This window comes from Polypterus senegalus, chromosome 13 (assembly GCF_016835505.1).
Source record: "Polypterus senegalus isolate Bchr_013 chromosome 13, ASM1683550v1, whole genome shotgun sequence".
Taxonomy (NCBI): domain Eukaryota; kingdom Metazoa; phylum Chordata; class Cladistia; order Polypteriformes; family Polypteridae; genus Polypterus; species Polypterus senegalus.
The window spans coordinates 105,678,550-105,706,395 of record NC_053166.1 but is presented as its reverse complement, the minus strand read 5'-3'; the positions used below and the strand labels follow the sequence as shown (position 1 = coordinate 105,706,395).

The following is a 27,846-nucleotide window of genomic DNA, read 5'->3' as shown; positions in this document are numbered from 1 at the left end:
TCCCATGGGCATCGAGCAGAAGTCTATTATAGTATATGGAAGAAAAAAATAGGTTCCAGTTATGACCATTACGCGTAGAATTTCGAAATGAAACCTGCCCAACTTTTGTAAGTAAGCTGTAAGGAATGAGCATGCCAAATGTCAGCCTTCTACCTACAAGGGAAGTTGGAGAATTAGTGATGAGTCAGTGAGTCTGTCAGTGAGTGAGTGAGTGAGTCAGTGAGGGCTTTGCCTTTTATTAGTATAGACTAGCAGAATACCCGCGCTTTGCAGCGGAGAAGTAGTGTGTTAAAGAAGTTATGAAAAAGAAAAGAAAAATTTTAAAAATAACGTAACATGATTGTTAATGTAATTGTTTTGTCATTGATATGAGTGTTGTTCTCATTATCTATATCTATTATATATATATATATCAAAAAAAAAAAATATATATATATCAAAATACCCGCGAAGTAAAAAGAAAAGGAAACATTTTAATAATAACGTAACATGATTGACAATGTAATTGTTTTGTCATTGTCATGAGTGTTGCTGGCATATATATGTGTACATATACAGTATACACACACACATATACTATGGAGTGCCAAACAGGCAAATAAACTGATTTTGTGAATATATAAAGTCATTCCTGAATATATAAAGTCAAAACTTGAATATATGAAGTCAGCGTCGGTATACATAAAGTCAAAACTTTTTTCTGAATATATAAAGTCAAATCTTGATTTACCCTGACCGGAAGGAAAAGGACTTGTGGACTATTGGGCAGAAACACTTCCGGGTCAGGAGGTATAAAAGGACTGTGGGAACTCCCAGACAACGAGCTGAGCTGGGTGGAAGGGTGCAACGCGCCTGGGAGCTGGAGGATTGGTTTATTGTTGTATTATTGTTGTTAATGAGTATTGTGGAGGAGAGTGTGCTTTGTACACTGTGGCAAGAAAATAAAGTCAACTTGAGGACTTTTACCTGGTGTCTGGAGTCGTGGACAGGGGTTCAAGGGAGCGAGGGCGCCCCCTATCGTTCACAGTGGCGTAGCCGGCAGGATACTCTAGCGTCGTTTGCAGAGGACCTGAACCAAATATTTCTGTGGATAACAAACCCGAAGACTGCGGAATCAGGAATCACCACAGCATCGCCAAAACCGAAAAAAGCGAGTCCAAAATGGAAAAAAGAAGGGCAAGCAAAGCGACAACGCCAGCGGGAGTGCCGTAGGTGCAATGGCCGACGCTCGGGAGGAGTTAAGGAGAGGCCTTACAAGTCCGGAGAAACCTCCAGGAAGCAACGATCCCTCTAAGGTGCGTGCCGGAACGACTTTAAAAATCCTTTTATTGTTTCTCACCTTGTCCCGTGCATGTACCTTGGAGATGACCACCTGGAGGCTCCGAGGGAAAAGGAGACTGCCCCGAAGACGACGGCCTTCTCTTGTCGAAGCCAGAGCACCTAGAAATCGACTTCCGCATGATGGCAGCCGACGAGGACACGGTAGCAAACCCGGTGCATCCTGGGAAGGAGGAGCTCCGCGTCCTGCAGTTTGCACCTTCAAGCCGAAGAACGGACTTGGTTTTCGAAGGAAGGGGAGGCGAGCGAGGCATCGCTCAACACACAAGAAGGTAAGGAGGGTCGGGAATTAGCTGATCGGGATGTCGAAAAAATATTAAAGGCAGACCGCAGTTCGCCGAAGAAGGCAACTCGACCCTCCAGAACTCCAAATCCCAGAAGCCTCCGAGACCGCCAGAGCACGCGTGCCTGAAGCGGGCGTGCTCATTGGCTCCCGGTCGGCAGGTAACACAAACGAGGAAGTGAGTGTTCTGCCGGTCGAAATAAATAATTATATTGACTTACGGAGCTCGAAAAACTAATCGAGCCCGTAGCGAGTATCTTACAGGTCCTGACGACCATTGAAAAGATCGTCGGGGATTTGGGAGCGGCAGCCAGAGAGCCGTTGGAGAAGGTGAGGGCCTACGGCGGCGATTTGGTGAGGAGCCTCCGTAATGAATGATGCGCGATACAGGTGAGCGAGACCGTATCGTATATAATAGAGGGACGCGGTGTGATCCGGCCCGCTTAATAAGTAGCGGGTGCCAATACACGCGTACCCTACAAGAGAGGTCGGTACGTTAACCGAGTGGTCGGCGGAAGGGCTAATCGATCCGGGGCAGCTAGACAGTGCTGACTCCCGGAGCGAGGCAGCCCTGAAGACGCCGCCGCCGGTAATTTATAAATCAAGAGGGGCAGACAGTAAAGGGGCTCTCTTCTTGTAATAGAGAGACCCAGACTGTATATAAGCCCCAGATTAAACAGGAGGGCTCTAAGATAAAACGGGGGTCTCCTGACAAGAAAGAAAAAGAGACAGAAAAAGTCAAAGCACCAGTAGAGGCGGCAGGGGTTTCTCTCCCAGCAAAAGGGGCGGACCTAACAGTTCCTTATTGTTTTCAGTCCCGTAGGGGAAGAATGCCAGGAGGACAGAGGCAATGTTACGGGTGCCGAAGGTTGGGCCATATTTGGCGGAAATGTCCTTGGAGAGAGGGGACAAGAGGTCAATTTGGAATAATATTCCCCTAGGTTCTCCAGGGACCAAGATGTTCGCTTTAATCAAGGCTCAACCAGGGCGTCCTCTTGGAGGAAGACTTCCCTCTCGGGGCAGGCGCTCGAATAATAATTGCTGGGGGGAATACTGTAATGGATGGCGGCCATTTATCCGGCCAATACCCCAAGCCGCCAGGTGGAGCCCTCCTTGCAGCGAGGAGGTCCCCAGAAGACCAGCAGGGCATCATGGACATTGGAGTTTTTATGCAAAGCCCTGCTGGATGCCGTGGGGGCCACAGGAGGGAGCTGCAGGGAGGACCGAGGGCTTTTTCGTGCCCTGTGACCCGGAGGTTCGTCACAGGAAGAGCGGCGGACTTCGGGTTGAAGAAAGGGACGATTTACCCTGACCGGAAGGGAAAGGACTTGTGGACTATTGGGCAGAAACACTTCCGGGTCAGGAGGTATAAAAGGACTGTGGGAACTCCCAGACAAGAGCTGAGCTGGGTGGAAGGGTGGCAGCGATCTGGGAGCTGGAGGATTGGTTTATTGTTGTATTATTGTTGTTAATGAGTATTGTGGAGGAGAGTGTGCTTTGTACACTGTGGCAAGAAAATAAAGTCAACTTGAGGACTTTTACCTGGTGTCTGGAGTCGTGGACAGGGGTTCAAGGGAGCGAGCGCTATCGTTCACAATATATAAAGTCATCGCTGGAATATATAAAGTGAAAACTTGAATATATAAAGTCAGCATCAGAATATATAAAGTCAGCGCTGGCATATATATATAAAGTCAAAACCTGAATATAGAAAGTCAGCGTCGGTATATATAAAGTCATTCCTGATTATATAAAGTCAACATCGGAGTATATAAACTCATTCCTGAATATATAAAGTCAAAGTGAAAATCTATTGATTGAAATGACTCTGAACTGAACTAAGTGAACAAAAACGTATTCTGAAAAGTAAAGTAAAAAAACACTGTTCGGTTTTGAAAATGATGCATGTGCCCTGCCCAGAATTGGTTCCTGCCTTGCGCCCAAGAGTTGGCTGGGATTGGCTCCAGCAGACCCCCGTGACCCTGTGGTTGGATTCAACAGGTTGGGAAATGGATGGATATTCCAGCGCTTACTTTATATATTCCGACACTGACTTTATACATTGAAGTTTTGACTTTATATATTGCAGCGCTTACTTTATATATTCCAACGCTGACTTTATATATTTAAGTTTTGACTTTATATATTCTAGCGCTTACTTTATATATTCTGAAATATTCCAACGCTGTCTTTATATACTCAGGTTTTGACTTTATATATTTGGGAATGACTTTATATATTCAAGTTTTGACTTTATTTATTCCGACAGTGACTTTATATAATCAAGTTTTGACTTTATATAGTTAAATGTAGTCATCATTATGTAACTTTTTCTTTACCATAGAAATTTAAAGATTAAATTCAGCTTCCATTCCTAACAAAGATATTTCTGGTGACTAAATAGAACCTACTTATATCCAAATTCGAGCTATTGAGCTGTCGCCTGCCTGCCTGAATAAGTAACCCTCGCTTCGCTCTTTCTTTTTTACCGTTCATTTAATCATGGCTGGTGGCGGAAAAATTATAAAATGGAAGGATTACACTGATTATGGCTTTACCAAAACAATTATTGATGGCAAATCGATTATTCATAAAGCCTCAATTGGTGATCTGTTTTTCTGTGTTAACCTCATATTTTTTCATACTTCTTCTCAAACCAAGGGGGTGTGATGTTAAGATGAATCGGGAAGCGCTGATCAATGTAATCAGTGTACCAGGAAATCATGCATTGAGAGAAGTTCCCCTTTGCATGGAATGCAAAGTGTGATTAAATGCGTGATTTTTTAACGCGTTATGGAGCACATGCATCAAAGCTTCTCAGCTGTGCTTGTGCTAAGAAAAGGAAACATTTTAAAAATAACGTAACACGATTGTCAGTGTAACGTTTTGTAAGTAGTGCCTGGAGGATTCATTGTGGAGAAACTCTAGAGACAGCGTGTGTATTAACTTGTGGATTTTTCTGTGAGTATTTGGTGGCAGCGTCACAAAGTTGCTTCCGTAACACTGCATGCGTTAGCTGTGGAGCTCCGCTCAGAGCGAAATGAGGTGAATGGGAGGGGAGATGATGACGTGACTCCCCCACCCGTCTTAACTGTCAATCCCCCACAAACACAGTCTCTCAGAATTTGCATAAGCACAGCCCTTCACGTGCAATTTTAACTTAGTTACAAAACTCTCGTTTATATCCTGCGTGCTCTCATTAAACTTGTATCACGCATTACCCGTGGGCATGACAAACGCTAGCGGCATCCTGTCTATGAACTTAATTTAAACTTTAGGTTTACACCTTGCTTTGTTTCTGAAGTAGCAGCACTCATGAATATGATTGTATATGTCATTCTTATATGGCTTCTTATTGTTTCGCTGCCTTCTCAATTGTATAATGCATGTTTTCTTCAGCGCTTTTTGGAGCTCTTCCTGGTTTTCTACGCACTGCGTTGACAGTCAGTTCACGTGATTACGTGGGAGGCATGATGATGTCACACGAAACTCCGCCCCCCCCATGGCTTTCGAGCTCAACTCCATTACAGTAAATGGGGAAAAATAGCTTCCAGTTATGACCATTACGCGTAGAATTTCGAAATGAAACCTGCCCAACTTTTGTAAGGAAGCTGTAAGGAATAAGCCTGCCAAATTTCAGCCTTCTGCCTACACGGGAAGTTGGAGAATTAGTGATGAGTGCACAACATTAATAATCTAATAACAAATCTTAATGCACGTAAAAAATCTAGGCAGTGCGGCATAAACACCAATAGTTTAATTGCAATTACTACTTCAGATCAACAATGCATTAAAACTATAAAAACAGATTGTAGATTACATAAAAAATACACACAGAGCGGCGTTAACAAAAATAACTTAATTTTTTTCCGAATACCAATAACACGCATAAAATTCTGCACTGCCCTTTAGAAACATTAAATATGGCACTATTAAATCTTAGAGCTTTAACTAACAAGACATTTTTTATAAACGATCTTATTAGTAATAGAAACATTGATTTTAAGTGAAACATGGCTTAACTCAAACGGTGCGGCTGTTTTAATCGAATCTGCGCCTCCGGATTACAGTTTTACTCGTGCAGACCGCCAGGGGAAAAAGGGAGGCGGATTGGCAAACATTTACTCGAGCGATTAAAATGTAAAGATGTTAGTTTTGGTAAATTTAAGTCCTTTGAGTATCTCGCCGTTGTTATTCATGGAGATTCTCACGTTCTAGTATTATCCGTGTATAGACTTCCTAAATATAACGCGTCTTTCTTGAGGAATTCTCTGACTTAATGTCAATTTTAATTACAAACTATGACACACTCTTAATAGTCGGTGACTTTAACTTTCATATCGACAATCAGTGTGACCAAAAAGGGAAAGAATTCATGAACCTCCTGGACTCTTTTGATTTGAGACAGCTCGTTAATCAACCTACACATAAAGCAGGTCATACGTTAGACTTAGTGATTACTAAAGGACTTAAAGTTGATATAAAGCAGGTCATTGATATTGGTCTATCAGACCATTTCCTTCTACTATTTAATATAGAAATAAAGATAGAAAACACTCATGAGAAGCATTTTGTTAAAAAACGCTTCTTTGACTCATCAGCAGCTTTAAAACTTACAAACATTCTAAGCAATCAGTCCGTTTATAATGCCAACTATAATAGCGAGGATAATGTAAATAGTAAAGTGGAAAACTTTAATTCTAAAGTAAGAACTGCTGTTGACATAGTTGCACCTGAAAAGACAGTTAAAAATCTTCTAGTATTGTTATTCCATGGAAGACCCAAAGAGTGTCTGATTTAAAAAGAACATGTCGTAGAGCTGAGCGTAAATGGAGGAAAACTAAACTAACTATCCATTATGAGATATTGAAGGTTAAAATAACAGAATACAATAACACAGTCCGTCTTGAGAGGCGCTGCTATTTCTCTAATATTATAAATAACAATGCTAGTAATCCCAGAGTCTTATTTTCTACAATTGATCGTCTGTTAAACCCAGGTAACACAAAGGAATGCCCCCAGAATACTTCCAGTGAAACCTGTGAGAACATTGCTGTATTTTTCAATCAAAAATTAATGATATTAGAGATAACATAGTATATCTCCCCAACACTGCAGAACCTCCAAAGCCCGGTACTCCATTATAAACAAATTAAATGCTTTCACCAGGATAGATTTACCTAAATTACATAGTATAATCTCTCAACTGAAACCCTCCACCGCGTCCTTGACCCAATACCAACAAGGTTTTTCAAAGAAATATCAGGCATGCTAATTGACAATATTTTTGACATAGTTAATTCGTCATTAGATACGGGGTCTTCCAGACTGTCTTAAGACTGCTGTAGTTAAACCCCTGCTCAAGAAAAATAATCTTGACCCCTCTGCCTTTGAAAATTTTAGACCCATCTCTAACCTGCCCTTCTTAAGTAAAATTCTAGAGAAGGCAGTCATTATGCAGTTAAATGACCACCTCAATAAACATGCTATTCTTGATAAATTTCAGTCAGGCTTCAGAACAAATCACAGCACAGAAACTGCACTCGTTAAAGTAGTAAATGACTTGCGGGTAAATGCAGACAGAGGCCATTTATCTGTTCTCATCCTCTTAGATCTGAGTGCTGCATTTGACACCATTGATCACAATATTCTTAGAAATCGCCTTAGTCAATGGGTGGGCCTCTCTGGCAGTGTCTTAAATTGGTTTGAATCCTACCTGGCAGGAGAAAATTCTTTGTGAGTTGTGGTAATCACATCTCAAAGACACATGATATCCGATATGGTGTTCCACAAGGCTCTATCCTGGGTCCGCTGCTTTTCTCAATCTACATGCTTCCGTTAGGTCAGATTATCTCAGGTTACAACGTGAGCTACCACAGCTATGCTGATGACACACAGCTGTACTTATCAATAGCACCTGATGACTCTGACTCTTTCGATTCACTAACACAATGTCTTACTGGTATTTCTGAATGGATGAATAGTAATTTTCTCAAACTAAATAAAGAGAAAACTGAAATTTTAGTAATTGGCAATAATGGATTCAATGAGGTTATCAGAAATAAACTTGATGCATTAGGATTAAAAGTTAAGACGGAAATAAAAATTTAGGGGTAACTGTTGACTGTAATCTGAATTTTAAATCGCATATTCATCAGACCACTAGGACAGCATTTTTCACTTAAGAAACATAGCAAAAGTTAGACCTCTTATATCATTGAAAGATGCTGAGAAATTAATTCACGCTTTTGTTTTCAGTAGACTAGATTACTGTAACGCACTCCTCTCAGGACTACCCAAAAAAGACATAAATCATTTGCAACGAGTGCAGAATGCAGCTGCTAGAATCCTAACTAGGAAAAGAAAATCCGAACACATTTCTCCAGTTTTGATGTCACTACACTGGTTGCCTGTGTCATTCAGGATTGACTTTAAAATACTGCTTATGGTTTATAAAGCCTTAAATAATCTCGCTCCATCTTATATATCGGAATGCCTGACACGTTATATTCCAAATCGTAACCTTAGATCTTCAAATGAGTGTCTCCTTATAATTCCAAAAGCTAAACTTAAAAGAAGTGGTGAGGCGGCCTTCTGCTGTTATGCACCTAAAATCTGGAATAGCCTGCCAATAGGAATTCGCCAGGCAAATACAGTAGAGCACTTTAAAACACTGCTGAAAACACATTACTTTAACATGGCCTTTTTATAACTTCACTTTAACTTAATACTGATACTCTGTATGTTCAATTCATCATAATAACTATTCATAGTGGCTCTAAAATCCGTACTGACCCCTACTCTCTCTTCTGTTTCTTTTCGGTTTCTTTGTGGTGGCGGCCTGCCACCACCACCTACTCAAAGCATCATGATGCACCAACATTGATGGACTGAAAGCCAGAAGTCTACGTGACCATCATCATCAAGTCCTTCCATGAAAACCCTAAATACAAAGAGGACTGTTTGATTTATGTTAGGTAGATTGCCCAGAGGGGACTGGGCGGTCTCTTGGTCTGGAATCCCTACAGATTTTATTTTTTCTCCAGCCTTTGGAGTTTTTTTTTTTTTTGTCCACCCTGGCCATCGGACCTTACTTATTCTATGTTAATTAATGTTGACTTATGTTTATTTTTTATTGTGTCTTCTATTTTTATATTCTTCATTTTGTAAAGCACTTTGAGCTACATTTTTTTTGTATGAAAATGTGCTATAAATAAATGTTGATTGATTGATGAGTCAGTCAGTCAGTCAGTCAGTGAGTGAGGGCTTTGCCTTTTATTAGTGTAGATTAACCAAAATTACAGAAAACCGAGATTTAGCCATCACTATTCAGTGCATGTCTTCATTACATTATGTTTGAAAAAAAAACTCCCAGGTGATCCAGAATGGATCCATATATTTTTTTTTTAAATTCTTCTTAACTTTTGGGATAACCAGTGTAAAGTGAGTATGTAAAATACTAATAGATGGTTTAAATGTCCAAGCAATATTTCATTCATGTTCATGATGCTATCTTTACTTCACTACTGCCAAGAGAAGCTCCATCTCCTCCTGAATATTCTAAGGTTTATTAGGTCATTATTGTCATATGTACAGAGTACAGTAATCCCTCGCTACTTCGCGGTTCACTTTTCGCGGATTCACGACTTCGCGGGTTTTTAAATATAGTAGTAGTATTTCCTAGTCTAAGAACAACAAAACAAGTTCGGTGACTAAGTGCGTTGTAACACGGGCTATAATTGGTACATGGGAGGGAGACGACAAATCACAGCTTCCCGCTTTCTAATCGGGCCTGTGATTGGTGCTTTGACTGATGCCCAGATCCCACAGCACCTCCCCTTGTCTCTCTGTCGCGGCCATTTCTCTTCAAGCTTTCTCGCCGAGCGGTTTACTTTACACTGTACTGTGTGTGATTTTTTTGTGGTTTCTTTGTGTTGAACTTCGCTTCAATTTTCACCCCCTGCAATGGCTCCCAAATGTGCTCCTTCTTCCAAGGCTGGTGCTGAGCCTAAACGCCAACGAAGAATGATGACGATCGCTGAGAAGATGAAATTTCTGGATATGTTGGAGGAAGGGAGAACGTTCCCGGCTGTGGCTGCAGACTGGCTAAGAATCTGCAAGAGCTGTCACAGGAATGGGACGACGATATGGTTCGATCGGTCCAATTTTGCAACTAGGTCGACGAAGTCATGACTGCCTACATACTGCTCTTCGACCAGAAAAAGAAGCAGCGGCAGCAGCTGCGATCACAATGTTTTTGCAGCCTTGCAAAAAAGAGCCAGTTCCTACTACTACTATGGATACACCTTCGGAAACCGTGGAAGAGGTGCCCCAGAAAATGGCACCACCATCTGAAGAGACGTAAAATACAGTCATCGGCTGCACAGTAAAAGTCATCATCACCTTCATCATCATCATTTTTACTGCACAGCATATTTATCACCATCATCACGTCATATATAGGTACGTGTACTTCGCTATACAGTAACTGTAAACTAGGTAGAATGCCCAGAGGGGACTGGGCGGTATCATGGTCTGGAATCCCTACAGATTTTATTTTTTCTCCAGCCGTCTGGAGTTTTTTTGTTTTTTCTGTCCCCCCTGGCCATTGAACCTTACTCTTACTCGATGTTAATGTTGATTTATTTTTTTATAATTATGTCTTTCATTTTTCTATTCTTTAATATGTAAAGCACTTTGAGCTACTGTTTGTATGAAAATGTGCTATATAAATAAATGTTGTTGTTGTTGTTGTAAACTTATCTACCGATTTCATATTGCTTAGCAGTTGTCCCTTTTATTACAGTAATAGAGTAAAGGGTGGGTTGTAAACAGTACAGGGAGGGTTTAAAAACGTCCAAATACACGTTAAATTATTAAATAAATATGGTGTCCCTACTTCGCGGAAATTCAGTTATTGCGGCCGGCCTTGGAACCTATCTCCCGCGATAAACGAGGGATTACTATACAGCGAAATTCCTTCTTACATTTGCTAATTAATGTGCAATATATTATCATTTACTATGGTAAAATGAATGGCAAGGTTTAGTATTTTTCAGTGGTATTTTCTGTGAATGCCACTTTGACAGATAATGACGGAATTTTTAGCGTGATTAAATTGAAACTGTTTATGTGAATAGTGGATTTGTTGTATCTCTGACTGGACATTTTTTGGCTTTTTTCCTTATTTATAGCAAAGCTTTTGCATTTGTTATACCATAATTTTGGAAATAGTAAAATTTATTAAAAAAATAAAAAGCAGACAATATTGCTATTAATAAAACATACAAGTAGCTTTTATGCATTTGTTTATCATAAAACAAATGTATGCTCTTATTTAAACTAAATTTACTTTTTGTTCCACAGGGCAGCTGTATGGAGATGTTTTGTATTTTTATACAGAATACAGAGATGGATTTTCCCATAGTGATGTGGGGCACCCAATTTATTTTTGGTTCTACTTCATCTTTATGAACTCCCTTTGGATTATTATTCCATTGTTGCTTATCTTTGATGCCTGGAACCAGTTAAATATGGCACAGAAGAAAGCTGACAATAGAAGTGGGTCATTGCAGCGCAGCAAAGGGGAATAGAGAGTGGGAGCAGCATGTTCTTGAATTTCATGGTATTTGAGTTCAAAATCTTCAAGTAAGAAAAGTAGCCTACACTTGTGGTGAAACAAAGATTTTTACAAAGAAATTGGTAAATTTTAGATTTACTGTATCTAGGAGAAATGTCTGCTATCTCTAGATTATCAGTTGCCCTGTCTCCTTATGAAATGATACAAAAGTGGTAATTAAAAAAAATATATACAAAGTTGTTAATTAAATTCTCAAAAGATAATTATTGAATATTGGTTTTTAATAATAGTTTAAATATTACATGGAAAGAAACAAATGCTTTTATCTAGCTGTCATCTTTCTTGTATTATAGTTTTAACTGTCTTGGTGCTCTAAGGAGTACATATATTACATATAATTCTCTTTTGGCACTGAAAATTTTAATTAATAAAGAAGAAAATAAAATAGTAATTGAAAATATTTGTGCTGTGCCATACCTGTCAATACTCTGTTTTACCTGCTCATTTTCATTGATGTTTCTTTGCACATATTGTATGTTTTATTATTATATTTTTTTCTAAATTACATAAATTACATTTTCACTTATGTAAATAAACATGTAAATGTCTTTTAATTCTTGATTAGTGATTTGTTCATGCCATTCAATGTTTATGCTATAATGTTTTTAGTTATGAATGAACTGAACTAAAGTCTGAAAAGAGTAATAAAAAATAAAACTTTGAAAGGTCCTGATTGTCCAAATCTCACCTTCCCATTGCTATAACAAGCAAACATGAGTATGGGTTTCATAAATGTTTTTACCATTGCATGTATGTTATAGCAAGTATACCTGTGTCAGTGAAGTTTTGGTTCTTGTTATTCTGTTAATCACTGGATAAAATCATAATGTTCCTGATATATGATACAAATCTAAGACAAAGGTCAAAATATGATGTAGATGCTTTCCACAGAATCTCATAATAATTCACTTGAGGAACTCAGTTGTTGCCAACTATTATTTTTTTTTTTTTTTTACAAAATATGATCAAGTTTAGAAAAAGTACATGTCACCTTTCAAAAAAAAATATAAACAATCCGGCTCTTCAGATAAAATTACAGTCAATCCTCAACATTCACACGTTTAACATTTGCAACTTTAAGCATGAATTTAATTAGTGACCTCATTTTCACTTTTGTGCTGGCGACCACACATTCACAGGATTTGCTACCATGCACAGTAGAGAAAAAAATGATAGAAGCGATGCACACAAGTTTTCGGAGTGGCTAGTATCCTACTTGACACTTCACCAGTCTTGCTAACCTTACCATTGTAGAGTAAAGAGCTACCGATACATTTGTTGTATGTTTTTATTGTTTTGCCTAAAAAAATATAGGTTTTGTGTGCAATTATGCCCCCAAAGCATAGTGTAAGTCCTTCAGGCTCTCAGCCCAATTATGCAAAATTAATGATGCAGCCATTGCACTCCAGGGGCCTCATGTATAAACGGTGCGTACGCACAGAAATGTTGCGTAAGAACTTTTCCACGTTCAAATCGCGATGTATAAAACCTACACTTGGCGTAAAGCCACGCACTTTTCCACGGTACCTCATGCCTTGTCGTACGCAAGTTCTCCGCTCGGTTTTGCAAACTGGCGGCACCCAGCGTCAAAGCAATGCTACTGTTCTTGTGTGATTACTCATTATTTTCCTGACGCGGCTTTATAAATACACAGAAACTAACCGCATATTGTTTATTAGTGTAATGCATCTGATTGTAATTAACTTGTAACAATATAATGGTCCAGGGAACAGCCATAGTATTCCAAATACCATAACTGCTTTAGCGTTGTTACTCTCACTTCTATTTCTTCTTCTTCTTTCAGCTCCTCCCGTTAGGAGTTGCCACAGCGGATCATCTTTTTCCATATTTCTCTCACTGCACGACTCGGAGTATTTATATCACTGTATCTGAATGTGAATCACAGCAGCAGCTGATCGGAAAGAGAATTATCGGTATACGGCATTAAGCACACGCTGTCTGTGCCACTGCAAAATGTTTTAAAGCCTTTCCTGTACGGACCTTGCGGTTCAGAAACAGTTTAATCCCAAGAACTTTAAATGCACTCAATCAATTGCTCCTTGTAGAACGGTTTGTACTTATAAGTACAATCACCCCACTGTAAACTTGCACTACAGTTATAATATCTTACAACCTGGGCCGCTTTATAAAGCGCGTATTTACATATGATGACGATATCATTTTTAAGGTGAAATGAAGCAAAATATGTTTGTTAAATTATACACATAAAACTTCCATCCATCCATCCATTTTCTAACCCGCTGAATCCGAATACAGGGTCACGGGGGTCTGCCGGAGCCAATCCCAGCCAACACAGGGCACAAGGCAGGAACCAATCCTGGGCAGGGTGCCAACCCACCGCAGCACATAAAACTTTAACTTCATTTAAATAATCTATATTCTTCACTGGGAGTGTTGTGAAGGATAGAATAATTAAACATGTACTACGAAAATATTTCAATGTTCTTTAAACGTTTTGAAGAATCGGCGCTAAGCTTACAGATGGCTTAACGTCTATTACAGAGCTGATTGTATGGCGATCGGTTACTTGGGGAAAGAAAAGCAAGGACTTTGGGGCGGCCACGCCTATATATATTGAATATAAAACAGAAAGAGAAAATAACACAGCTAAAAACGCAGCGACAAATTTCGACAAAAGATAAATGCTTGTCATGAGCACGAGGCTCATGAAACACATGTTTAATAACGTGCTTTAACTCCTATCATCATGAAAATGACATCACATATACATCTCAGCATTTTAGTTATTCAGAGAGCTGTAATATCACAAATGTAATGGACTCTGTGTCCAGTTGGAGGAAGAGAGCCAGTTTAAGAAGCAAGTAGTGATTCACACACATAGATCACATACGAGTAGAAGATCAAATACAAAACAAAACATTTAACGTGCTACTTTAATTACGATGTGATTTGAGAAACTGGTTAATTAAACGATTTTAAGATGAAGTTTATAATGTTCTACTAAATGACAAAATAAACTACGTGATTAAAGTGGAAAATTCGAGATTAAAGTTGACATTTCGTGCTTTTTCCCCACCGTGTGCCTTTTTTCTCTGTACCCTAATAAACTTTCATATGACACTCAGACAGTGGGCTTACAACTCGGCTTTCCACGGCGACTTTGATATGTGACTTTTTTTTTATTTCCGGCACTGTGCGATTTTGTGAATGTGAGCTTTCAAGTTTATCCAAAACGCTATGTCACTCGATCAACTTCCTTTTGTTGATTATACTACGGTTTATTTGAACAAATAGTATGTTTTTCCTTTGCCTCCACTTGGTATTCGCTGAAATTCTTATATTTTCCCTGTGCTTTTCCCATTGTCTTTTCACAGAAGGCTGCGCTTAAGGGCGATTTATATTGATTTGCATATTCAAATAGGCGTAATTCTGGGAGGATTTGGGCGTTACATAATGCTTGGCGTGCCTGGCGTTAGTTTTCACGCTGATCGGGATTTATGTAGCGGAAGAACGTGGAAGTTGGAGTACGCACAGATTCCTGCATCTGGATTTTTCTGTGCGTAAGCACATTTCGGCTTTGTGCTTACGCCATGTTATAGTGCGAGTTCTACGCACGGCGTTATACATGAGGCCCCAGGTGTGCTGACCCCTGCGATTTCCCCAAATGCGGGAAACTCGACTGCATAATTGGTGGTAGTGGGGGACTGCGTTTGCGCTCTCCCCTGATTTTTTTTTGGGCGGAGTGGTGGCTCTGAGGCTAAGGATCTGCACTGGCATCCTGAAGGTTGCCGGTTTGAATCCCCGTCACTGCCAAAAGAGATGCTCCTCTGCTGGGCCCTTGAGCAAGGCCGTTTACCTTCAATTGCTCCAGGCTGACCCTGTGCTCCGACCCCAAGGGGTATGCGAAAAGATGCATTTCACTGTGTGTTGTCCTGTATAACTATGTATGTGAGAAATAAATAAAGAAGAAGTATTAAAGAAGAAAGTAAAGATGTTAGACAAACTTTGTGCCAGAACTTTAGCAACCACAGTAAGCTACAAGTTTGGTGTTAATGAAGGCTGTCTTCCTTACAGGTTCTATACAAACTTTTGAAGTACAATATACCACAAAGTTATACAGAGCTATGTATGCAGTAATATATGCTACTGTAATGTAATGTAATCCTTCCAATATGAAATTTTTTTCCTGTTAGAGGGTCATGGAGTTGGCGGCTATGCAAACTGCCCATGTGTTCATCTTTGTGGATGAAGCTGGGTTTAACCTGGCAAAACAACGACAGTGAGGACAGAATATTACAGGTCAATGAGCAACTGTGCAAATCAGCCAACATCACAATGTGTGCAGCAATATGCAATAACAGTGTTTTGCCATACAAACCAGTCTTTGGCCCATAAAACTCAAGAGTGTCTCATTTTGTTTCTCAATGACCTCTGCAGGAAACTGGTACCAGAGGAGGAGAGAGAGCAGGAGAGCACAAATGCATTATCACAGGTATTTGTTGTGGTGTGGAATAATGTGGCATTCCACCACTCCACTGCAATCACAAAATGGTTTGCAGCAAACCCAAGGATGTCTTCATTGTTTCTTCCACCATACTTCCCCTTCCTGAACCCCATTGAGGAATTCTTTTCTGCATGGAGGTGAAAGGTTTATGACCACCGGCCACATGATCAGATGTCATTACTGGATGCCTAGATATTTCTCCAGAGCAATGCCAAGGATGGATCCGGCAAGTGAAGAGATACTACCCTAGATGTATTACCAGAGACTCCGGTGGGTTGGCACCCTGCCCAGGATTGGTTCCTGCCTTGTGCCCTGTGTTGGCTGGGATTGGCTCCGGCAGACCCCCGTGACCCTGTATTTGGTTTCAGCGGGTTAGAAAATGGATGGATGGATGGATGTATTACCAGAGAGGATATCCGATGTGATGTTGATGAGAAGTTGTGGCCCAATCCAGAGGAAAGGATGGATTAGCAGTACAGTGTGGTATTGTTACACTTGTGGACCAACTACAATTGTGTGTGTGTGTGTGTGTATATATAAACCACAGACAGGAATAAAGTATATTGACATATACTGCTGCATGATTTGTTCATTCCTTGACATTTTATAGAGTACAAAATTGTTCTCTTTTGTAATACAATGTTTGCAACAAATAATGTCAGTTACTTTACAGATGATACTTTCATGATGATCCTTATTACACTTTAGGTAATGCTGTCTGTTGTTAGTGTTTTATAGGCCTTTTGTTTTGTGTATGATGTAGTGTTCTTCCAGCTAGAAGGACATAAAGTGCTACCGTTTTGGTGCTGTAGTGCATTTTGGAGGAGAGGTTAATTGTTTTGGTGGCTGTAGTGTATTTTGGTGGAGGACTTAGCTGTTTGGTCAGGCTGTGTGTTGGTATTGCAGACTGTATGAAGAGTTTTGAGAAAGTGACTTTAGTATTGCAGAATCTGTCTTAGCAATTGAAAAAAAAACTAATATATAACAAGATTATCTTCGGAATAACTTCCTTTGTAAACACAAATCAAGCAGAACAGCAACAACAAAGAGGAAAAATGTTGCAAGAAGAAGGAACGGACAATGAAAGAGAGGAAGACCAAGAGCAGTGGCTACAGATGAAATAAGGCCTACAGTCATTGACTTTGTTATCAACCATGGACCCACTTTGAGAGAAGCAGGGTTACGAGTGCAGCCAAATCTGTAAAACACAATGGTTGCATCAATCATAAGAACATTCCACCAAATCAACAGGTAAGGTGCAAAATCTTCAGTGCTATCAGAGAGAACTGCATATTAGTGCATTTACTAAATATAGTACAGTGACATTCATTGGGTATTGCTTTTGCTCTTTAGGATCCAAAAATTACCTTGCACAGGGAGCAGAGGCAGAATTTTTACTGCTGAGCAGGAAACTGTCATTGTTGATGTGGTCACTGCTAACAATGGTATAACACTCTGGGAAATCCAGGACAGAGTTATTGCAGACAGTACAGTATTTGGCAATGTGGCAAGTGTTAGCATGGCAACAATTGGTACAATCCTGCAGTTTTCCAATAACAATATGTCCCGGTAGAAGGTCTATTCAATATAATGTAACACCATTTGTTCTTTAGTGGTTGTGGCTTTAAAGATACAACACCGTACAAAGCTATGTATACAGTATCCATCCATCCATTATCCAACCCGCTATATCCTAACATTCTCTGTTTACCCTGCTGTATGAAAAATAAAATCCAGATCTGACCATTTAATGATGTACCATTTTATATTTAATCTAACACTGTCTGTTAGTGTTTTGTAAACCTTTCTTTTACGTGTGATATAGTGTTCTTCCAGCAAGATGTAAAGTGCTAGTGTTTTGGTAGTATGACTCTATTTTGAGAAATGGATCAACAGTTTTGGACATGCCTGGTGTTGCAGAATGAAAGCACTAAAAAGCCATGGAATTAAATAACAGGTTTATCCACCTAAAGCTAAGCATGTCTGGGCTCAGTAGTACTTGGGTGGGAGACCATCTAGGAAAAGCTTGGGTTTCTGCTAGAGGAGTTGTTGGTGAGGTTATCGGGGCACTTGCACTGTGGTCTGAGTATAGATCCCCATGCCCCACTGCTGGGACAGGGAGAGTATGCAATAAAAATGGTGTCATCCTTCAGATGAGAAGAAAAGCAATGATCCTGATTTCCTGTGGTCATTAAAAATCTGTGGGTATCTTTTGAAATGAGTAAGGTGTATTCGGATGTCCTGGCAAAATTGCAAAGCAGTCTTGGTCAATCTACTCCCCTCCCCAAATCATCCAATGTTTCTAATTGCTTAATTATCTCTCTCACCCCATACCACCTAACAGCTAATGTGTGATGAGTGTACTGGCACAATAATGGTTGCTGTCACATCATAAGCGTGTGTGCTACACATTGGTGGTGGTTGAAGTGATTACCCCGTTTATGTAAAAAGCTTTGAGTTGTGAGTAAAGTGCTACTACAGAAATGCACTTTATTATTATTTTTAATTAAAAACCAAAGTAGGCTTATAATTAAGAAACTAGTTGGAGTGGAACTGGTTGGAGTTCGAAACCCCGCTGTAGCTGGTCATCAGAGGGCTCACGTCGCATCTCATTTTCGTTTGGCTGCCATTTATGGAAAAAACAAACAATTCAGAAGACTTGAAAAACTGGGAAATTAAGTTAATTAACAGTGGAAATACTGTTGGGCACTGATTAAGAAAGTCAAAGGAAGGTTAAACCTGCAACCACTGTAGTCCTCCAGGACTGGATTCGTACATTTTTTGTATACACGGGGAACATTTACTCGGGATAAGTGCCATGAACTGACCAAGATGCCTGCATTTTATTCTTATGAGTAAGATTACTTTAAAATCAACTCGAAGAAAAGTTATCTAAGCGTTTACGTGCCTCTTTCACAGAAATAGTTGTTCAGTCACTTCAGTTACGTTTTGATTGTACCAGCTCATGTGATCGTTACAATATAACGAACCTAAAAGAGGTGAATGGTTGCAACGCCAGTTAAGTTTAAATGGGTCCCATATTTGTCATTACCCCTTTAAGAATGGACAGTTTAATAGACTCCACGCTACTTGCCCCGCCCATTTCTCTGCCGAGTTCCTGGATGATGTAATCTTAACAGACGTCAGATCCTGGAGAAAATAAAGAGAGCCATGGAGAGTGAGGATGCTGCAAGATGTAATTTGTGCTTTGCGAAATTAAAATAGAGACCGCAAAGGATTGGGTGGGAAAGTGGCAGAGCTACTACCCACAGGTGTATAAGGATCGTTGAAATTTCCGTGGTATCATGTCGACTGAAGAGGAGCGAGAGGTGGTTCGGGTCCGAGTGAAGGTAAGAAAACTGCGCCCAGCTCGAACATCAAGAAAAGCTTTGCGATCTTTCCTGATTACAAACCTTCAGATACATCGCCAGTTCACTTTTTAAGCAGACTTTGTTCTCCGTGAGGCCTCTTGCGGTAACGTTCAAGTTGGCAACCTGTCGTCTTGAGAACAGTGAATGCTGTTCGTTTTAAATGGGGTCCTGAATACAATATACCGTGATGTCTGTGAAAGGGGCATTTCGTCTCGAATTTCGGTTTCATGAGGACTTCGCAAGCAACTACTTAGTGAATGATCCTGACTGGCACTAGACACTTGAGTCTCTGGAGGCGGAAGGAGCACTTGCTTTGTGTTTCTGTGTGAAGTATACATGGCAATGTAAAATTTATTTTGAAAATATTTCCTTAATTGAATTACATTTTTGTATTGGTACTTGAAATAATGTCCAGAAAACCTGTAAAATGCAAGCCATTTAAGTATGTTTTGATATCTCAATAAATGAAAAGCTGACACTGAACTCAAATGCGTTAATATAATAAATAGTTTACAGTATACATGGAATGCAATGATGAATTGACAGCACAGTGAATCTGCACAACAGTTATTACATTTACAAAACTTGCAAGACTATTTTACTGTACATGTTAAGCATCAATCTTAAATCACACTAAGCTAGTAGATCTGTCATTATATGCATCCAATAAAAACTGATCACCTGAATATGCATTTTAAAACCAAAAACAGTGTGCCATGTTACATGTAATATCGATCACATCATATAATTGGTTAAATACTCTTGATGCCTGACAGCAAGCCATGTAAACATTTGTGAAATATAGACTATTGCGCCTTGAACAAATGGAGAGCTAGAGTTAGTTTGTTTGTGCAGATGTACCAGCAGGTGCACACCACTAAGGGAAGAAAATGCATATAGTATATTGTACGCGCATATTGTAATCTTTTTTTTGTTAGCCAATATGTCATTTTGCTTGACTTCTCATTAAAATGTATTTGTAAAAGAACTTTAATGAATGAAACGGCTTAACCTGTTACCAAAATGACAGTGACCCTTGCGAGTTAAATGTCATTTGTCATTAAAATTGCACATTAAAATTGCACAAACGTCTTACATTGAGTAGGGAATTTTTTTTAACAGTATTACATTAAACAAAGTATCATTTTTAAATAGGACATTCTTATTTCAAAGGAACTGAACCAAGTCTGCCAGTCTTTATTTGATTTGCCTAAGCTTGACCTAAAACATCAATCAAATTTAAACAATTTTTGTACTATAGTCGCAATAAATTTTAGTAGATAATTTGCAGAAAATGTTGCAAAAACATATTAATAGTGTCGTGGCGAAAAATTCATCATCAGAAGGCTTTTTACCTAAAAATAAAGGCTATTAGGACTCGAGATAGACAGACAGAGTTTTAAGGCTTTATTGCAATAAATCAACAACACGGACTCAACCCAATTCAGCCGAATGTGATTGAGCATTGATCATTACAACAATTGAAGTATTTATAACAATTTCTTATCATTTTGGCTGCGTTCGATTAGCTCATTCTGCACCTGGTTCACTGTTCATTATTCCTCTTGGTGTCTGTTTGGCTTATTTTGATTGGTCTAAGACTGGGTGGATGGTTTCCTCCCAGTAACTCCTCTGTCTGCCCTCTACTCCTGTCCGGCTGGACCTTGAGTTTCCATGGGAACCCTTATTATCTCCTTACTTTTCCTGTTACTGGCCCCCTTATGGAATTTGTAATCTTTCTATGCTGTTCCCATTTTCTCTAACTGGCCAAGGCTTCAGTTCCATATATGGGTTTTCCTCTCATCGTTTCCTCTGTTAAGCCTTCCAAACTTTTTACAATAGTGACCTGAAGCTTAAGCTTTAATTAAAAAGAAGTATAGTATGTGCTTTCATTTGATCATTGCTTGGCATGCTTGATTGGTCTTAATTTCTACACTAAAGTTAATTGCTAATATATTCTTATAATATTTTTGCTAATGCCTGAATTTACTAAGATTTTCTCTTAATGCATTAGGTCAGCGTGACCCTGCCTATAGTAAAAGCCTTTTTGCTGATTCAGCAACCCAGCTGGTTTTAGAGGCCTCTTCTCTATGTTATCTCTTCCTAGCCTTTAATCACAGGTGTTCTCAAACTCTTATCCTGTCTAAAACTGGTCTCTGTGTATCAATTAGCTGTTCTTTTCTTTACTTTGGAAATTTTAATGAAAGCCTATAAAATAATTAAATATAACTGATTTTTAGTTAAATATTTACTATACTATTCTAATTTTGCTTAATCTAATGTTTTAGAAGCTTTTAATTACTTTTATGACTCTATATGCTAATTTGCTATTCTCTTATGCTAATAAAAAATTTTCCTTCTACATTCCTCCCTTTTGAGGTTTAATCAAACCTCAACATCTAACCTGATTCCAAAAGAAAGGTAGGGGATGTTGATTCAATTCTTCTTTGGAGCCAATACGGACCCCTCACAGTTCTTCTCAATCTTCAACACCCATACCCCTCCTCTGGTGGCACAGGAGCCAAACATCTCCCCCATCAATCAACTAAGAGGAGTAAAAGACTTCCTGGCCCTACCCTAACAGTCAAAAAATATGCATAATCAATCACAGGTGCAGATAAATCTAAACATCATAGGAATATCATATAATCCATGGAAGTCACAAAATAGTGTTATTATAAAGCAGAAAATAATAATAATAGTAATAAAACAATTGTCCATAATAAGTGCTTTTTCTTCGCTTGGAGAAATATATTTCCAGTGAAATTACATTTTTTCTTCAACCCAGGTACTTTGCGCAACGTAGAGGGCCACCTCCCTGGGGAGCGGTTACTAGCACTTCACCCAAGGAGTTTCTTCTGATTTGGTATTTCATCATCCACATTGTCATCAAGAAAAGAATAAAATCTGTAACTGAAGATGTCCATGGTTCAAGAAATTGGATGCACACTTGTTTGACAGCAACTCTAGTAATAACTAATTAGAAACTGGTAATAAGCAACAAATACCATTCAAATATATAACAATACCATTAAAGAGTAATTTCTGCTTCACTAACATGAACCCCCATGATTCCCAGGTTCAAATAAAGCTAATACTAATTATATTGGTTTTACCTTTCCTTTCTAAGATGGATTTACACTAAACACATAATGTATGTCCCAATTCCTAAATATGGTGAAATAACTATTTAATGTACCTAATTCTTTGTGTTCATCTACAATCAGAACTATAAATAATATTGTTGGTGGTGATACAGATGGCATAAATATTTATCTTAAATAACTCAAAAGTTCTCAGTTTTAGGTTGCCACCGCTGTGCACAATGATAATCAGAGATAAAGTCCTTACACACCTCACCATGCTCACATCTTAACACACTCATTCATAAAATTGCCCAAATATACACCCAGCTGTGGTCTCAACCTTGAGCCACCTTTATCACATTAATGCAGCCATTTTGTGGACAGTAGGTGTCAATCCTCCCTTCGGAAGACGTCAGCACTACCTTCCAAAATGCAAATCACTGGGTCATTTTAAGGTCACATTCATTTCAATTTCAATTTCAAGGGTTATACCCAAGCTTCTTATTAAGGATTCATATCTTCAGAGATCTTCAGACTTCATCTGGGCTTTTAATTCACAGACCACACATTCACCACTGTATGTATAAGACACTCCATCTCCTATGGGCCAAATTATTATTTCATTTCACTGATTTCTATAACATATATACTCATCAAGCCATGATGTTAATCATTTGACCTGTATCACCATCAACATGCTAGCCTAAACTGTTTTATCCTATTCTAAAGTTATGGATGTTCTGACCTATAGTAGGTGTCCCTTATCCCCAAAATACTAGTTATGTGTGTCATCCCATATGCTTACTATTATTCTTTTCAATTAAATAAATGTACCTAAATGTTAAACTCTACATTATTTGCTATAATACTACAATCAATAACCTAGAATATCTAAACTGGACTGACCCTAACTAGTAATAGTGCATTGCCCTGCAATGACAATCACTTAACAATCTCTAATAGATCCCTTATGTTATATTAGACTCAATTCTGATTAACTTTACAGATCACAAAATCATTGGTCCTTAAAGGTAACTTATTATCTCATACTAAATATCAGAAGGCATATCAAAACATTTATCTAAAAATATCTATTCTTAACCACTATGAATTCATAATAATTATGTAGTATTCCCATTATTGCAAACATTCATTAAATACATATTATTTAGGAGTCCCTATATTCTGCTTTGCTTACAAATAATTAGCTTTCCCTTCTATAGCTTTCATAACTTTATAGTTCAAATACTTTTAATTTAAAAGATGTTGCTATTTGTCAAACAAGTGGACAGTCAAAGTAGGCTCCAGCAAGAACATTGAGCCCTGCAGAGTAAAAGTGTGACAAATTTTCTTCTCTGATAAGGATTAAAGCAGGTGTTGGGGTCCAATATCCCAGGTAAAAAGGACCCAAGTAGGCAGATGTCATCTATGATTCGGAATCCACGATGATCTTTTGGGCTCAAACATCACCAGCATAGTTGAGCTCTTGGCAGCAGGTATCCATGATGCCTGGAACTGGAATCAAGGTGCATTGTCCAGTAGTCAGCTGATCGATGGCCTGATTCATGACTTGATTCCCTCTCTGGTATGGCTGGGTTCTCCTTGGAGTCAGATGATTAGTTTATCTGCAGACCTTTATCACAGCCCAATCTCTGGTTCAACTTCAAATGCTGTCATCTACGATGCACTAGGAAAAAACAGCTTTCACCTGCAGATGTAAAGACTTAAAAAGCTCATTTAAATAGTCAGCATATTAATTCTTCATTGGTAGCTACTTATGGATCCAAAAATAATATGTCATAAGATGTCAGATCTGTTTCGTTGGGGGTACCCTATTAAAAATATTGCTAACAGTGAAACAAACGGTCATTTCAATCCAGTCTGTGCTTGTCTAAGTCAATTTGTCTTTAAACAGTCAGAGTAAAAGTTTAAATTGATAAGCAACAAAGTTCAAGTCCTCCTTTATAGCTGTTTCCAGTTTGGCTGCGGTTGCAATTTCCACTCAATTAAAAACATGTCCCAAGTCATTATAAAAATAAAGTCAATCAATGTATTACAAAGGGAAATGTACTCAATAATAAATCATTACAAAAATTGGTCCCAATAATATTGACATAATATTCAAATTATCTGCATTTGTTCCATAATAATTAAAAAATAGTTCCAAAATTTAAACTGGTTTCAAAATGTAAAATTTAAACAAAATTAAACATACTTATACCAATACTTATTATACCAACCCTTCCCCCCTTATTGACACTTGTGTCAATATTGCTGTTTTTATTTTTACAAGTAGAGGAGATGTGGAGCAAGAGGGTAACTAAAACTGATCCCATTAATATAATAATAAAAGCCAAATTTTATAGCTCCCTTACAGGGAAGACAAATACGTCCAGGGATAGAGAACAAACAAAACCAAAGAGAAGGTTGAGTATTTATTAGTTAAAGAGCCATGCTCCGTGGAGGTTGGTGTAAAAATCAAGAAGACTTCAGTCAATTATAATAAATTTGTCGTAGTGTTCATTGTACCCCTCCCTTATATGATCGTCAAGTATACCAGCAACCTCCAGAGAACATCTCATAGTTAGCATAGCAAGTAGAGTCAAGAAAGAAATCCACAATCTGGACAGGTAAATTCTTAATCTTTTCCTTTTGACATTAAATATAACAAAAAATAGTTAGGCTCCACATTTCCTCCCCCATGTATCTAATTATAAAGCATTGTTCAAATGTACAAAGTCCTAAAACATTTTTCTTTTTACACAAGGTGTTCACTTTGAGTATATTTGGACCATATCTAAGATTAACAAGGTCAGTGAAGTAAAATATTTTATCCCTTCCCACTCAAAATTATTTCAAAGGTTATTTAGCAGCAAAAAATAATCTTGGACTTCATCTGTAACCCGTATAACTTATAAAAGCTTAAGGTTTCTATACATGTATCCCAAGTAATATTTCTTTCTTTCTTTCTTTCTTTTTTTACTAATTATTTAATTAAAATACCACATACATTTGGATCTTAGTTTTTTAGAATCTTAATAAAATTATTATTATTAAAATGTCTCATTCAATATTTCATTAATGCATCAAAAATATAAAAGTGAACCTTCCATTAGTTTTGTTGTGATACCAGTATTCCACTATATTTCACACAAACATGTCAATATTACACACAAAGGGAAATGAGGAAAGAAATCAATATATCAGAATGCCCTATAATGCAAAATGTGCCTTTTATTTATTTACTATAAGCCCTCTAAGAAATTTGCACATTCCTACCCATATTTAGAATGAAGAACCCACTTCTTTATCAGGTAAATTTTCCCAGAATCTCAAACTAAGAAAATACTTTAAATCTACTTCAGTTACATACACTGATTTCGTTTCCTCATAACCTACTGCTAAAGTCACTTGATCTTGCACATTCTTTCATTATTATCTTTCAGATGTTTATTACATGTTTTTCAGAATGTTAACTCCAAAGAGCACAGTCTGTTTTTCTCTTAGTTAACCCCCTTTTCCCTCTTTTTAACATATTTTAGCATGGAACACTACCTGGACTGGAAGCCACTGTTTTTCTTCAACTTCATTTACTATTTTAAAGAATGTCTCCTTCAATTGAATTTTATTCTTTTAATTCAAATCCTCCCTTTATCAGAGTCTGGCCAGTACTCAAATGAAAGGGGTGCTCATATAGTATCATGCCTAATCTGGAGACTTTTTACACCACCTGTTCATATCTTTTTAATTTAGAATTAAGAGCTCTTTTAATTTCAACATTTACATTCACATTCTCACACACATTAATATCAATTATTTCATCCTTGCAAACAACACCACATATTTTTACACATACTTTTAAACACACTGAAACTTATTTAACATACACACATAGGGATTCCTTTAATACACTATATAACATACATAAAATCACCCAAACCATTGTATCACACTCAACGTTACCCCAGTTTTGTCACTTATTATTACTTATTATTTATTGTTACACACTATATTTGGAAACAATGCAGCAAAGAAATCAGAAAGAGAAAACAAATTCTAAAGAAGAGAAAGTTCCATTCTCACTTAACATTACCAATCAGGACAAAAAATATAAAACAGCCTCTCATGCGTTAGCTGATGTTAACCCTAGGAAACATAACACAATCCTACTCAGCTCGAAACGGCGCTGGTTTCTAGATCAAGGAGACTCCATTGGCAGAATGACTCAGCGACAACGAGGTATTGCTTCCATGGCGATCCTATTCCTGCGACAATTAGGGCAAATCCAACTATCGAGAAATCACGCAGTTCGATACCACAGCAAGACGGCACTCCCATCAAAAAGACTAAACTGTCATTGAGAATATTAACTCAAAACAAATGTAAGCTTCAACACAAATCACAAATAAACTCGAATCTTAGCATAAGTGCTAACCACTGCGCCACCACACACTCCACTGTAATATTCCCTATAGAGCACAATTTCACATACACACATCACAAGAAAAAGAAGAGGACAGAAGGAAATTGAAAGACATTGTTTCCCTTGAATGTTATAGTTATCAAAAGTGCACTTTTCCTTAAGACTTGATCAGGGTCTGAAGGAAAGATGCCTCGCATATTTTATAAACATTATTTATTATTAAAAGTGAATGCATTTTTCATTTTATCAAATGTTACAAATATTCAAATTTATTTTAACCCATATTTACTCAGAGCTCTGGAAATTTATATGCACATGGCAGTTTCAGCAAATCATAATTGAACTACATTACCCAGAAGTCTCCATGTTTTCGCTTTCTTACTCCCAAACTCACACATGCACACCCACAGAACAAATAACAGGCACGCTGACACATTTTTAGCACAAACATATTTACACACACACACAGACACGCAGAGAACAATTAATGCTCATGCATACACATAATATACATGCACACACATTGAATAAGTTCAGCACAGACATATTCACATACACAGACATTAGCGAGCGCCAGGTACCTTTGAAATTAAATACAGTGCACTTTTCTTTTTTTGCACATGATATTATTTTCAACGCTTGTTATTCTTTCCCCACAAGTATAAGTACAGATATATACATATTTACACACAAATCTATATACTACAACATTTTTTTATAGCTTAATTTTTCTTTTTGGTGCTATCCTCCTGCATTTTTCTGAGGGCTGCTTTACTTATCAGACTATAAAAACGGCTCGAATTATTTTTAACAGGGAGTAACATGAAGCACAAGTATTTGAATCAAGTTAACCTTTTTCAAAACTTCACATTTTAATATCCGAATGCTTAATATAGTACTTTTCTAATTTACGAAATGCTCACACTTCTTCTAATTGTCTATATTTACGTTAATTATGCCTTCTTGATAATTTTACAAAATCCTACTGCTGCAAGGAAGGAAACCCATGCCAACTAAAAGTACTTAAATCATGGTATTAAATTTATTTTTAAGAAATTATGTCACTTGAACTATGTTAATGCTTTTCTGGATATATTTTTGTAATACATGTATACTCTTTCTCTGATCTTTAATTTATTTCCTCTTAACTCACTAATTTGGCTTTCATATATTTATTTGCTATACCTCCTAACAGTGATACTGTCTTGATGAAAAATCT

At 38.0% G+C, this 27,846-nt stretch overlaps 2 protein-coding genes and 1 pseudogene across 2 annotated transcripts in view; all 3 read left to right on the top strand.

Moving 5' to 3' along the window:
- The window catches only part of LOC120542851 (EBP cholestenol delta-isomerase), a 46,554-nt gene extending 33,838 nt beyond the window's left edge, over positions 1-12,716 (top strand). Inside the window, exon 5 of the mRNA XM_039775548.1 lies at positions 10,988-12,716. Coding sequence (XP_039631482.1) covers positions 10,988-11,214 — 227 coding nt within the window. The 3' untranslated portion in view covers positions 11,215-12,716. The remainder of the gene's footprint in view (positions 1-10,987) is intronic.
- A 2,106-nt stretch (positions 12,717-14,822) lies between these two features.
- LOC120543432 lies at positions 14,823-14,968 on the top strand (annotated as a pseudogene).
- A 3,644-nt stretch (positions 14,969-18,612) lies between these two features.
- Positions 18,613-27,846, top strand: part of tbc1d25 (TBC1 domain family, member 25) — a 96,996-nt gene continuing 87,762 nt past the window's right edge. The window contains 1 exon segment of the mRNA XM_039774729.1: positions 18,613-19,097. Within this exon segment, the coding sequence (XP_039630663.1) occupies positions 19,053-19,097 (45 nt within the window). The 5' untranslated portion in view covers positions 18,613-19,052.